The sequence below is a fragment of the Dipodomys spectabilis genome, unplaced genomic scaffold (assembly GCF_019054845.1).
Source record: "Dipodomys spectabilis isolate Male_0828 unplaced genomic scaffold, ASM1905484v1 ptg000234l, whole genome shotgun sequence".
NCBI classification, from domain to species: domain Eukaryota; kingdom Metazoa; phylum Chordata; class Mammalia; order Rodentia; family Heteromyidae; genus Dipodomys; species Dipodomys spectabilis.
Window position 1 is genome coordinate 1,573,137 of NW_024870911.1, and position 15,582 is coordinate 1,588,718.

General features: G+C 37.2%; 1 protein-coding gene across 2 annotated transcripts in view; it reads right to left on the bottom strand.

Moving 5' to 3' along the window:
• Positions 1-819: 819 nt before the first annotated feature.
• The window catches only part of Syt1 (synaptotagmin 1), a 194,753-nt gene continuing 179,990 nt past the window's right edge, over positions 820-15,582 (bottom strand). For both annotated transcript variants that reach the window (XM_042698979.1, XM_042698978.1), the window contains exons 7-8: positions 5,723-5,856; positions 820-1,409 (exon numbers count right to left, since the gene is read on the bottom strand). In XM_042698979.1, the coding sequence (XP_042554913.1) occupies positions 1,203-1,409; positions 5,723-5,856 (341 nt within the window). In that variant the 3' untranslated portion in view covers positions 820-1,202. The remainder of the gene's footprint in view (positions 1,410-5,722; positions 5,857-15,582) is intronic.

Genomic DNA, 15,582 nt, shown 5'->3' on the forward strand with positions numbered 1-15,582 from the left:
ATACTGTCTGTTTACCACAAAGTAACTTCGTGTAATAAGCACAGATTGCTGTGTTAAAAATATTCTGCATTCCTTCTAATCTGGTTTTGTATAGTAAAATATTTTGTTACAAAGTCTAGTTGTGCAAACCTTTTGGAATCATTATAGGTGTGAAATCTGGACCAGAATTCATGGAATGCACATTTTGTATAAATGTGATAACGGAGAGCTATTGTGTAATTTTAACTAGTCAGGCAATATTTCAGAAATGATGACTCCTCAGCTTCTCCTCCCTCACTCCATCCCTAAACAAATGCATGCATTGCTCTCTCTTTCTCTCTCTTACACACATATACACACACATGCACTCACGCGCGCACACACACACACACACCACCACCACCACCACCACCACCACCAACAACAACAACAACTACAACCATTGTGTTGTTACTCTATATGCAGTAGTAGGAATTCATTGACTCCTGTTCAGTTGTCCCTCAAACATAAGAGTGCAGCCATGATTCTAGCTTTGTAGGAACATATAAACAGATGCTAATCTGCTTTGTGGCTATGCTTCCTTGATGTCAGCCTAGATGCTGCTCAGATCGTGCTATTTTGCCTGTGAAGGAATTCTACCAAATTGGACTCACCCACCAAATATGTGGTGCAAGTATTGATACTCAAATGATTCAATAAAGCTCAGGTTTAAGTTGTCCTTTAAGATGTCTGTAAGTTGAACTGTACTAGTGCTTTACAAGTTGATATTTTTGCTGGAATGCAGACCATACTCTATTTACCATATAATATATTATCAGCTCTCCTATATCTCAGTCAATTTACATAGTTTAAAATAGAACATCTTATTAAAAACATCTAGATATACACAGATTAGGAAACGCTTACAACATACAAATACACAAACTAGAAATAAATCTTTAGCATACTGGTATATACAACGGTGTGATACAATAAATAATTTCAGTCATGCTCTATCTACACATCATATTGCTTAAAAGAAGAGTTGATTTGGAGGGCAGTGGCAGGATGAAGGGCATAGGGGCTCTCTACACTTAAATTTGTGCAAATTAAATCTGAAGTACCACTGAATTGTGTTAGGAATGCATGGCTGGAAAAATGAAAGGACCCATATTACTGAGGTATTTACAGATACTGGCTAAAGAGCACTATGTGGGCAAATGCAGAAAGGCTTCTTCCTCCCTCTACTTCTTGACTGCCAGCATGGCATCCACTTCCTCCTCTACCTGTAGAGTGTGCCACTGGGCAATGGGTCGCCTGGGGTTAGCCAGCATGTCTGACCAGTGTCGCAGCTCTGCACCGGTGCTGTTGTAGCCCACAAAGACTTTGCCGATGGCATCGTTCTTGCCAATCTTGTCATAGTCCAAAACAGTTACCACCACTTGCACTTTCTGAAAGAGGACACAGAATGAATATGAATTACATTGCTCTAGATGAAGCCCCATGGCAAGCTTCTGTGGGATCTGAGGGCTCAAAATAAGAAGCACGGACCCCTAACTACCACGAGGAGCCTGAGGAGGACTTGAATATGAAAGCTGGAGTCCAATCTTTATGTTCCCACTACATTTTAATCATCAGCATCTATCTTGTCATTGCCACTAACTGTTTATATGCTGATTTTATTACACAGTTCACATTTCCCTACTTTCTATATGATGTCCACTATTTCTTAGTCATCTTGCTAGTATATGCATAAGCATGTCAGAAGCTAAAAGGCATTACTTCACCTGACTTAGATTGCATAAGGAATGAGTGGGTTGTTTTCCAGGGTCTGCACATCACCATTCATGCTGACTTTGGCAAAATCTGTGACCTCTAAATTTATAGTTTCATCTGTCTCATCAGTGAGAGCTACACCATTGCTCAGGCCTTTTTATTATTTTATTTTATTGTTAAACTTTCCAAAGTAATCATGTGCTATTATAATTTCATTTCGAGATGCAATCACCAACATTTTACTAAAACTAATATGGGATTTCAGCTAACCATATATATATATATATATATATATATATATATATATATTTTTTTTTTTTTTTTTTTTGGTTGGTCGTGGGGTTTGAACTCTGGGCCTGGACACTGTCCCTGAACTCTTCAGCTCAAGGAAAGCACTCTACTGCTTGAGCCACAGTGCTGCTTACAATTTTCTGGTGGTTAATTGGAGATAAGAATCTCATGGACTTTCCTGCCTGGGCTGGATTTGAACCACAATCCTCAGATCTCAGCCTCCTGAGTAGCTAGGATTACAGGGGTGAGCCACTGGAGCATGGCTCATATGATGATTTTGAATATAAAATATAACATCATGGTGAATGTCTTTAAAAAGTAGTCACTAAAGATTTTTTTGCTTCAAGTTTATATTTTCTTAATGAACATTTATTAACTACCATGTAGCCAGCATTGCTATCAAGTAGATAAAACTTTTCACTTTTCACAAGATTTACCATAGCGACTTCAGCAGATTGTGAATGTTGTGTAATAATGTACTTTTTTTGGATTGAATGAATAGATGAAGGCAGACTTATAGAAAAATACATTATTTCAAAGCATATTTCAAGTCTGTTTACTAAGTAATGAATTTGCTGAGTCAGAATATGTGATGGATCCAATATAGAAAAGAGATATAAAATTAAAAGGAGATAGAAATAAAATGGATACAAAAAGTTTGTGGTCAGAGGAGGGAACAGAAAATGAAGATCCCATTGAGTTCCAGCTCTTCGGTGGATTTTGTTCTCTGAGTTATAGAACCAATGTACTGAGAGAGGTCACTGATGTTAATCTCCTGTACAAAGACAGCAATCACCTCTGCATGCAGCACACTGGCAATAAAAGACAGGCTTTATTATTAATAATTTACCTATCCAATGGATGGTGTATAGGACTACAAACAAATGAGTGTGTAATCACACTGCAGTGTGATTGAATGGGATAAAGATGGCATGCCCAAAGTGACAGCAATGTTCAGAGTTTAGGAATAAGTCAATTGATGTCACTCCAGATGGAATATCCTAGGATTGATTTGCCAGTGGCATATGTCTAATGCTCTCCCAACTGAGCTATTTCGGCGACCTCTTGTATTTTATTTCTATATTTTGGAGGTGGTGCTGGAGGTAACATTTTCATGTGCTTTGGGGAATCATGACATATTTCTCCTTCCAGATTATATTCAGAGGGCTCAGAAAAGCAGAAAGATAGATAATCTGAAAACTTCAGGACAAAGGAAATCTAAACTCTTGTTTTGTCACACGAAATAGTTTCTCTAGGGAAATTTGAGGACAAGGAAAGCAGCATTCAGGGACAAATAGGAACAAAAGGTTGACACAAGGGGTGGAGAAAGCCAGAGAGAGCTATCTTGTCTCCATGCCTTATGGGCTCAGGTTCATTTGATCTCCTCTGAAACTTATACTTCAAATAAATTATGCCGGGAAACACCAAATTTGCTCTGTGTTAATGTGTTTCAGTTTCAGTATGTTTGTGTTTGCTAAAATTTGTAGTTAGCATTTTTTAAAGCAATACCTAAAATTATAGCTCAAAGCAGGAAGATTAGAATTTTTATTTCAATGCCCTGACTTGTATTGTTTTGTGGAATTAAAAAAATGATAGCAGGAAGTAATGATTTCCATGGGAATAAAGTCTTAGAACTCAAGAGTTCACTGGACACATACTGCAAAAATTAATGATTTGAAACAACTGATGTCTCAGGAGAAAACTAATGTCAATGGGTTGCATAGGGGGTTCAGGGTGTTAGGTTTAAGTACTGAACAAATGACTGGGAACAGGGATTCAGTGCTTTCTGTGATGACACTAATATAACATATATTCAAAGGAAATAAATAAGTATGAATATGGGGCAAAGGGGAAAATGTATATGTGAAAGCTTAAAGGAAAACCATGAACTAATGGAAGGATGGTGGAGTCCCTACTTATTTTGGTCATTTCAAACTGCCCTATATAATACAGTATATAAAAGCAACAGTTTAAGTTTAGTGCTAAATACATTGAAATTACATGATGTTTCTCAGGCACATTAGTTGACCAAGGTACTCATTAGCCATTTGTAACTGCCATATTGAGTATCCATGATATTGAATATCATGGATGATAAATCTTTCTATAAACACAGAAACTTCCACTGGCCAGCACTGATTTATGTATCATCGCATTTTTGGATTTATTTAATAAAATGTTAATTTGGGAAGTAATGACATTAGCATTGAGAATAATGATGTTTTGAATCTTGTATTGAATGCTCTTGAGCTAGGCTGTTCCTAACATTTTATGTATGACCTTACTTAGACATAAATTCTGTTAGTACTCCTGTTTTATTTATGAGGGAATTCTAAGGCCATACTTATGTATAAAATTGGGATAATAATGGTACATTTCTCATAAAGTTATTAGAAGGATTAGATGAGATTATGTGTGTGAAGTGCTTCATATCCACAACATACAACAAGCCAACATATTATCTTAGCTTTCTCTGTGGAATGAAAGTATGATTCATCCATTAGATGGCTATATTTTAAAAACAGATTAAAAGTAAATAAATAATTATGCATTGACTTTTGCTATTCTGGACCTTTAGATAGTCTCATGTTTTAGTTTTCCTGTCTACACTTTATTTCTCCTTTGATACAGGCAGTTTCATGTCATTGAAAAATAGACTCACTTCAATTAGTTCTTAAAGTATAAAAATTGTGTTGTTCTATGCCATTGAATTCCCTGACACTTAAAGACTAGCAAAACATAGTCCATAGCTACTAGATGTGAACTTCAAATTCTGAGAGTCTATATATATATACATACATACATGTATATATATAATTTTTGTTGGTTATGGGTTTTGAACTCAGGGACTAGGTGCTGTCCCAGAGCTCTTTTGCTAAAGGCTAGTACTCTACCACTTTGAGCCATAGTGCCACTCCTGGTTTTCTGGTGATTAATTGGAGATAAGAGTCTCAGAGACTTTCCTGCCTAGGCTGGCTTTGAATGGCAATCCTCAGATCTCAGCCTCCTGAGTAGCTAGGATTATAGGTATGAGCCACCAGCACTCAGCTCAGTTCAAATGTTCTTAAATCCCTAAAATCATGTGTTATCCTGGTGGCTATTAACTAGCAGCTTGTTTTCACTATATCAATCACAAGATCTTTTAGTAGGATACTTCAGACCTTAACAAAAAATATATGTCTAATTCAAGTCAGATATAGAAAAGTGAATTCAAAAGCTGAATTAAAAATACATCCCTAGTACATTGTTTTCTGTTTTTACTTATCTTCTAATAAGGCATATTCAGTATCAACCTCTATATTTTTTCTTCCTTCATTTTTTTTATGCTAGAGATATGGTAAGAACTGTATTGATGGCCTGGGAGTGAGCAGGGCAAGCTTGTTTCTTTTCTTGGCTTTTCAACTTCATAGATGGACTTTGTGAATTAGGACTGTTGTCTGATTGACTTTCCTTTACTTCCTCTTATTTCTGCTCAATAGAAGGCCAGAAGTGTTTTTTTTCCCTGATGAATCAACATATTCTGTGCTTTACATTTTATGACATCTCTCTTCATCTAGCTCAGTCATCAGATGTGCATGGGAATAAAAGTGACAGCTCTAATGAAGGCCCTGGCACTGGTAATTTATAAGGTTTCTGTGTATAATTTATGTGACCTGAAGGAATAAAATTGAGAGGACAAATTTATTTCTGACATTACCTGGATTTGCTCAAAAGGAACTTCAAAACTGAATGACTCATTGTAGTAGGGGTTGAGAGTGTTCTTCTTAATGGTTGTCTTTTTCTTCTTCAGCCTCTTGCCATTTTGCATCAGATGAATCTTGACATAAGGATCTGAAAAACAGTAGCAAAATCTTTAGGAGCTCAAAGACACATAATTTAGACCATGATTTAGCTTATAAAGGACAGACATTGGTGAACATGGTGATGCATGGCTGTAATCCCAGACTTAGGTGGTCAACATAGGAGTATTGTAAGTTCCAAGCCAGCCTGAGCTACATAATGAGACCCTATCTCATAAACAAAAGCATAAATAAAAGATAAAAAAGGTAAGGTGAATAAGCTCTAAACATTTCCACGAGGTAAATAACTATATAACATGTACCTAGTATTTTTTTTTAATGTGAGCACTTTTTAGGGAAAGATTTGAAGTAACCCATCGGCTATGCTTTTTTTTTGTCATGGAAAATGAATATTTCAAGTTCGTTTTAGAGATGAGAACAGTGGTGTGCTGGTAAACCAGGTCTTTGGAAAAATATCTTGATGTGTAGCATTTGCAGATTTCTGTGGTCTAAGTGTGCTTGCCACAACTGATTTCAAGCTACAAAAAGTTTAACAACCAGCTTGTAAAGTCCCTGAAAATCCAACAATTGGCTTTTGTGAGCTGGCAGAGAGTCTTGTCCATAGCACAATATATGGGAAAAAAAAAACACAGAGAGAAGACAAAAGACCCATTTCATGAGTTCATTTATTCATTTACTCAACCAGGGGCAGTTGAGCATCCAGGATGTGATAGGAACTGGGAGCTGTGAGACCATTTCTGTCTTCACAATGGACCTGAAAATTTACATGGAGAAATGGACAATAAATTAACTTATAAAAAAGATGAAGGACACATGAAAGTAGAAGTCAACAAGAGTGCTGTGGAAGAACAGACCAGAGTAGTGATCTCCTGGAGAGGAGCAGGGGTGCTTTAGTGAGTAAAAGGTAGGGAGGAAGTTGTTAAACTGCTCAGCTAAGGCCTCCCTGTGGAGGTAACATGAGCTGAGAGGAGAAGGTGGAAGGGAGCTTTAGGTATGTGTATGCATGTGATAGACCCGTGACGGGGAGTGGACAGAGACACAGAGACAGAGACAGATCTATACACACAGAGAGACAGAGGAAGGCAGAAACAGAGAGATAGAAAGAGACACATCTATACATACACACACAACCAGACAGAGTAACAATCACAGAAGCAGACACACAGAGACAGAGTCACAGACAGTCAAGACAGTCAGAGACAGACATACAGAGCTACAGAAAGACAGAAATAGATCTACACAGAGACAGAAACACAGAGAATTAGGAGATGTGGAAAAACAGAGGTAGACCTATACATACAGAGACAGAAAGAAGGAGAACACACACACACACACACACACACACACACACACACACACACACACACACACACACATACATATAGCGTGAGAGACAGAGAGACAGAAAGAGAGACAGAGCAATGCAGAAAGACAGAGACAGATCTACACACACACACACACACACACACACACATACACACAACTTCTTTCAAGTATTCAAGAAAAAAAATAGGCCTGTGTACATAGAGGAAAAGGAGTCAAAAGAGTCTCTGAGCATTTCCCTTAAAGCCTCATTAGGCAAAGGTAAAGTTATTACTTTACCCAGTCACTGGAGGGGTGAGATAGCTCCAGTTACTAATGGATGAATGACATACCTCAGGGGCTTAGGACACTCTGTCTAGAACTGAAAGGTAACTCTCTCTATTGTTTTTCTTAAGCACTTTCCCATTTCATATATAATGCATGCTATACATCAGAAGGCAGTGATTAACAAAAAGAAATAAAATCATCCAAAATAACTAAGGCTAAACCTTCAAGATACTTTTTCTCTTCTTAGAACATGAAGAGTTGGTAGAAATATTACAGACAATATAATGCCCACATAATTTTAGAAAACTGCAGATAAAAAAGTTGTTTTGATCTCTTCCTTCTTTTCCCTTAGAAGACTAGAATTCCTCAAGGACAGAAACACTGACATAATTACTATACAAATTCATTAAAATAGTGATTGGCATATAGCAAACATTTTGGAAGCACTGGGATTGAACGCAGGGCTTTGCACATATTAAGGATATAGTGACCACAAGCTACCACACCCAGTCCCATATTAACTTTTTGTTGAATAACTAAGTGGCATTTATCTAGGACCTCATAATCAAGTCTTCTAAATTTCAGTCCAGTCTTCTACCCATTGTCTTAGAGCACACATTACTTGTTTTGGGGATTAAAAAAAAAATCAGTGCCATATCCCAAGTCTTCAATTGCTTCCCTGTTTTCTCTGTTCTCCATTTTCATCTGTCCCTTGACTGGCTCTACTTCCTCAGTGTTTTCTAGTTTGTTCATTGTGTTGAATGCTGCTCTTTTTGCAGGAAGCTCTAATCCCTTGCCTTGCTCATTAGTAACTTTTTCTGAGATCTGTACTTCACTTCTGTCTCTCTAACCACAGACTGAGTTGTCAAAATGGAAGTCTACCCAACTCAAGATGAGTCATACATGTGGGGAGAACACACAGATACATATATCAAAGATCATCTCTCCTGCCTTTGGTTTTAAATTTGTTCTCTTGTTCATTCCCAGTTCCTTGGTGGCTTAGAAGTCCTGATAAAATAGATTGTGATGAGACCTGTTAATGTTGCTATTGCTTTTCCTGGGGTTCATGGCATGTAACTATCCCTTACATTTCTGGAACCATGTAAATATCTCAGCAAAGTATCAAGCTACAGAAGTGGCCCACTCTCCTCAGGCGTCTGTGGCTCTGTGGCTTGTGGATTCCTTCTGTTCCCCAAAGCAAGCCCTCATGGAAATCTCCCTCCTCTAAATATTGACAACCCTCCTTAAACACCATTTAGATAATCCCTGCTATCAGCAAAACAGGCATGAGGTTTGTGATGCTTGACTTCCTTTGTGTATTTCTCTTAAAAATAGTAGTCTAGTTTTTAAACTTTGGTAGATATAAAGATCTCTCTTTTTTTCTGATATCTGTCATTTTTCAGATCATAAAAATCATAAAGTGGGATCAGAAAGAAGATTCTGCACTCTATAACAGTGAATGGGTCTTCTTGGCTCATTTGGTTTTGTTATCCATGTGTCACACCCATCCTTCACCCACCATTGTCAGGCTTTATACTTGAAATCAGGTTAGCTGGACTTTCCTTTCTGTCATAATAGCTATTCTAACTTGGAGGATTTTCAGGATGCTGTAATGAGATCTCTTTCAAACTTACATGTTGACAAACCTTTTTAACATGCCAGATTGGGATTTTTGCTCTTATTATTCATAATCATGGTAGGCAGAAGAACAGCTCTTCCAAAGATGCCACATTTAATCCTTAGAACCTGCTAATATTTAATATGGCAAAAGGACTGTACAAGTGTGATTAAGGGTAAGGACTTTGAGATGTGATTATGCCAGAATATCCAGGTTCTAGTCACATTAGTGCTTGTAAACAGAACCTTTTTCTAGCTACAGTCAAAAAGACAATAGAGGATGTGACAATAGAGGAGCCAGAGTCATGCTACATTGCTCCCTTTGAAGAGTAAAGAAGGGGCTACAAGTCAAGGGGTATGGATGGCTTTTAAAAGACACACACACACACACACACACACACACACACACACACACACACACACACACACACACACACACAGGCTCACCTAAAGCCTCTGATGGATACCTTGGTTGAGAAATATGTAAGATTTCTCTTGGAAAAAAAACTTTCAAAAGTTAGCTTTTTGTCTGACAAACATTGCAGACATCTATCATGTTTAAAAATGTGTATGGACATGGAATGGTTACAATCAAGCTAATGAATATAAAGGGCGCCATCTCATATGCTAATTCTTTTGTAGTAGGAACACTTAGTGTCTATTAACAACTTTCAAAGATAGAAAACTTTGTTATTCAAACCGTAGTTACCGGGTTTTACAATAGAGCTTTTGAACTTATTCTTCCTATCTAATTGAATGTGTCAGATTTTTCTCACCTATAGAGCTATGAATAATAAGTATGTGTTACTTTATCACTAAGTTTGTGATAATTTGTCACAGCAGCAATGGAAAACTAATAAAACTATCAAGTTTGAAGAGCGGATTCTAGTGTTAAACAATGTGTAAGGATGAGTCAAGTTTTTTTTAATTGTCAAGGTGATGTACAGAGAAGTTGCAGTTACATAAGTAAGATAGATAATAAGTACATTTCTTGCCAAACTTGCTACCCCTTCCCTCATTTTTCTCCCACTTTCCCTCCCCCTCAAAGACCCCCAAGTTGTACACATCATTTCCAACATATTGTCTTCTGCATATCGCTGTTGCATTGGTTCACCCTTGTCCTTTGTCTCACCATTGTATTGCTCCCCTTCCCTTCCCTGATTCAGATAAACATATATACGATACCAGAGTACCAAAATCAAATACAACAGGGGATATATATATATACATATACATATATATATATATATATATAGTATATATACACACCACAGTGGGGGAAGAACATACAAAAGAAACAATAAATCACATGGTACATTAAAAACAACTACAGCAACAAAGAAAAACCTCTTGTGTCCATGTCTTGGAGTTCATTTTGCTTAGCATCCTTTCATATGGTCATTTGTACATAGCTTTTGAGCTATTCTGCCCATCTGCTGAGATTATCCTAGACATACTAATTTTTGCAAATAAGGGAAATCATGGGACCTATGTTTTTGGGGTCTGGCTTACTTCACTTAATATGATTTTTTCCAAATCTTTCTATTTCTTTGCAAATGGGAGGTGTCATTCTTTCTGATGGAAGCATAGAATTCCATTATATATACATATATATATATATATATATATATATATATATGTACCACATTTTCCTGAGTCAAGTTTCAATTGATGTAAAATATGATTATTTTTGGTGAAAAAAATCTATACTCTTGAAAATTATTATTCTGATCTTGAAGACAAAGACATCAAAGTTTGTCCTTTTAATAAAAAAGAACAAAACATGCCATCTGTAAATAATAATAAATACATACATTTTGAGGAATCCATGAAAGTATTAGTAAAATTAGATGAAATGTAAGCTGAAGATGATTTTCATAATATTTGAAATAATATGTCTGTATATTTATATGATTCTATATACGTTATCTGTAAGCTATATATGTACATATATGTTTATAGGTTACATACCAGTTATATATGTGTATATGATACGTGTTAAATGTTTTATATATAAATATATTGAAATATTTTTAGTCCTATGAAAATCCCAGTGAGGAAACTGAGTCTAAGAGAGGCTGATTCCTCCCCCCAAGCCCTAATCTCCAAAGAACTTAATTAAAGATTTCCTGTCTCCAAGCCTTCTGTGGTCTGTTGGGGAGACAGTTTATGTAGTGTTTACAAGCACAAATGTTATACCCAGACTAACTTGGACCTTGGCTCTACTTCTCACATCTGTATGGTCTTAAACCAAGTTATTTAACCTCTTTGTACCATTGTTCCTTTAATTATAAAGGCACAGGAGTGATAACAACTAGTTCATAGAGCTGTAACACTTGAATTGTGTTAGAGCATGGCAAGTGTGTCAAAGTGCGGCTGCCTCCTATTATTAATTAGTGTGATAGTCTGGTGCAAGGGATAGCAATCAAGGCAGCCTCCGTGGACCAGACTCTCCTCCAGCTCACTCTGCTGACCTGGTGCCCACCCTCAGCAAGTGGGGAAAAGTCTCCTTTGCTACAGAAGTCAGATCAGCTCTCCTCATGCCAATTCATTTCAGCAATGTAGGTAGATACACTCTGAGCAATGGGTTCCTTCATGAAGAATGTGATTATGTATGCAGTTCACAAAAAGGAAAACCTTCCTTTTATTACTGACTTGGGAGGTTGTCTTGTAGGGTGAGATGGGAAGTTAATTCAGTATTCCATGCAGTTTTCTTGAAGTCAATAGATTAAATTACACATAGTTGAAAAGCTAACCTTAGAATTACATGTACAATCTTATTATCCAGGCTCTTAGACAGTTGGAATCAGAAATATGATTTATTGAGTTTTCCTTCCAGATTCTGGAGATAGCTGATATGTTATATATGAAATATCAACTTTACTTATGCTGCTGAGAATTTGGAAATAGAGAAAAGGAATCCTTGAGCTTTGAGGCTTGTTTTTGGTTAGGAATGAATGATTGTCTGGCTGTGGTCATCTCTCTATTCCTCCATTTCCCAAACTTTCCTATTGTGTGAAAAAGTTATAATTTGGATTTTTCTTTTTAATTTCTTATCCATAAAATTCCTTCCTCTGTCCCTTTATCTTTCCTCCCTCCCACTCTCCCTTCCTTCCTCCTTCATGTCTTCCTTCTCCTTCTCTCCCTTCCTGCTCATCCTTCCTTGTTTCCTCTCTCCTTTCTTATTTTTCATAGATTCATATGTAGAGTGAGAGATAGGTATTCACTGTATTAAATCTACACTACAGTAACACGACAGTAACATAATGTGCCAAATCATTTCTTGTACGTGGCCATTGAGGGGATGGTGGGTTGGAACATTGATTCTTCCATGTAAGAAGATACCAGAGGGTCTCACGATGGCAATCAGATGAGTAGTTTTTGCTCTCACTAGCTATTTTCTGAAGATGAAAAGGCAGTTGGTTGTACTGCTGTGGGTTAAGAAGCCCCTTCTGAATACAAATCATCAGGTGAACAGGCTGTGGTCTAGTGCCATTATTTTTATTCATTGTGTCTATACTCAAGCATTAAATTTGAGTGAAGAATTTCTCATCTCTTTCTCTCATATTAATGTGGAAGTTTTCTTTCTGAAGGGCTCTGTCTAAGAACTAGTTTCTAGCAGATGTATAACGGCTCTGACTCTTCAATATTTAAGCTCTTGATGGAATGAATGCTCATCTCCACATAGTCCTCCTGGTACTGCATCTTATTCTTCCATTTGATAGAGTATATCACCTGGACCTAATCTTCCTGGGTACACTAAGTTGGTCTTCCTCTTTTGGTCAGGGAGAAAGAAGACTGATGACAATTCCTTATATGTCTATTTCCCGCTGTTCTAATTACCGTGTTTCCCTTCAATCCAACAAAGGCTTGGTTGGTTTGATGACTTTGCCTTTAGTGAGAATGGAAACAGGGAGGTTGGTAGGGAGGACCAAAAGATACCCCAGAAGGTTTGTCACTTTCACATATTTGTTGATAACTCCTCTTCCTTATGCCTTTTCTTTTTCTTTGAGCATGAATTAATATGTCCTTAGTTTCTTCCTTCCTCTGACCCATGACCTTCAAGGATATATTTTATTTTATGAATTCATTATATTGATATTATTCTAAAATATATTCAATAAGATTTTTTTCTCTGCTCCTTTTCTCAGACATTCTACTAACCAACCTTATACTCCAAAGTTATTACTACCTTTGTTGAAGTTCCTGACCGTAGGATCAAGCACGGGAATGTAATGTCTCTACCAACACTTGATGTCACTGGCCACAGTGTTAGCCCCCCAAAAGCAAATTGAATTGAGGGAAACTGTAGCGTTAAGTACAAAATTTACTAAGTAGTTGTTTTCAATTATAGGGACTCAATGGGAAACTTTTACAGAAACACAAGGCAGTTCATGTGCTGTAATATAACCCACAACCTCTTCTCTGAACATTCACACACCAACTCTTAAGATCATTCTCTGCCCTTCAAGCCTGGCTTTGTATGACTCCAGCTTTTGGGATGGAAGTATTAGAAAATCTGCAGCTACCTGGCATTTTTCACTGCCTCCCATAAATAGCCATCACACTGCCCATTTTTTTCATGTGTGCATTTAAAAAAAATTGGTTTGTTTTGGTTATTATTTTCTACCTTGCTCATCCTTGCCACTTCTCAAGATCAGAAATCCAATCTCTCTCTTGCAATTCTTGCCACACTTTCAAAACAAACTTCACATAAGTGTCAAGATTTATAGGATCATACCATTATCTTCAATGAAACATCTTCAGCGACTTCATATCCAAACTCCACTACAGTACTGAGTCCCAGTCTAACTTGCTTTTTTTTTCTACCCAAATCGGATGATGTACTTATGGTAGATACTCTGTTTTTCTCAGAGAATTTTAAATGTGATGTCTTGGAACGGGCTGTCCTTTAGTCTGAAATACTCTTTCTTTCTTTCCCTATCTTAAGTTTGGCTTAAAAGTCACCTCTTCCCTGAAGATTTTCCTGATGATTTTTTTCTCAATCAGAACTTTCAGACAAATCTTTCTTTGCCCCGCAGCTCTTTCTTTTGTACTATCTTGTTTTTCTGGTGTTGGAAGACTTCTGTGGTACTTGAAATAACAAAAACAACATTCCTATGGGAAAATATGTTTCTGAATTCCAAAGTAGGAACTTCAAGATCAACGTTGGGACGCTATTTACTTGTAAAATGGGAACTTCCTCCATTACTATTCTATACTATACTTTAATACCCTGGAACACTGTCACCCCCTCCTTCCCTTAGGCAATTCTAATGTCAAATTATGCTAACTTCATAGAAATATAATTGCCAAACAGCTGGCTGTAAGCAATGATCCTTTTGTGTGAGATATAAAGGAGCCACTAAAGCCTTTTTGTATTTACAATGAGAACTAGAAAGCAGCAGTTCAATGCAGAATAATGCAAGATGCCTGCCGTTTTCATTCTGACAATTTTGCATAATGATACTGTCTTCTTTCTTAACTACCATGGGGACTGTGGGCTCTGGTGACCATGGCCTTTACATTTCAACCAAAGACTTCCCTTGAACACAAATAGGCACATTGAAGCTGATTTGTTCAATCCCTTCAGAGCCAATTCCTAGCCTGTGAGTAACTCCAGGTACTCTTTTATCCTTCTTCCTTGGATAATGATTCACGGAACATCAACTTACAGCATTGGATAGAGCTAAAGTGATAATTATATCATTTAGGCTCTGAACTTCAGGTGACTGACAACCCATTTTAAGGCAATGTTAATTGGGAGGTTTACATATCGGCTTCTCAGATGGGAAAGTGTGCAAGTGTGCCCGTGTGGCAGAGATTATGGATGTCCCTCAAATCCTTTTTCCTTTTTTATTATCGTATTTAATAATAGAACTTTTCAAATTTTACTTGGGGTCCAGGTTATCCAGCTGGAATTTTTTTCTCTTAGATTGTCTATGACTCACTATGAATGACTGACTGTCCTCTTAGGTGTGAGAGCAAGTATTGTGGGTCACCTTCACAGCACATCCTTCAAATGGTGATCTCAACAGGGGAGGGGCTCTGGGGAAACATCTGGAGAGATTTTTATTGTGATGACATGGAAAAGAGGGATGCTATCGATCTAGGGATAAGGAACAAGGAATCTTCTAAAACATCCTGCAGTGTATAAAACAGATTATAACAGGAAAGACTGATGAAGTCTGAGGTGTCAATAGAGCTGAAATCCATAAGCCCTCCCTTCAAATAAGGATTTGCTGTTCACTCTTTCTTTCTTTCCTATTTGTGAGTGAACTATGGTTGTGATAGTAGAGTGATGGAGCACCTGATACATGAAGATAATGACCTAGAGATGGCAAAAGAAGATAGGATGAGCCCTAGCTATTCTCATAGCCTCAAACTCCACCCCACCTCCCCAGCTTGGCTACTCCCCTACTTGAATACTTGAAGAAAATATAGAATGAAATCCTGTGTTTCTGGGTTCCTGCCTTTGTGGATCACTTTATTACCGCAGTTCAGAATCTAATACAAATTCATCAATAATTACAAGTCCCAGGCTTGTCTG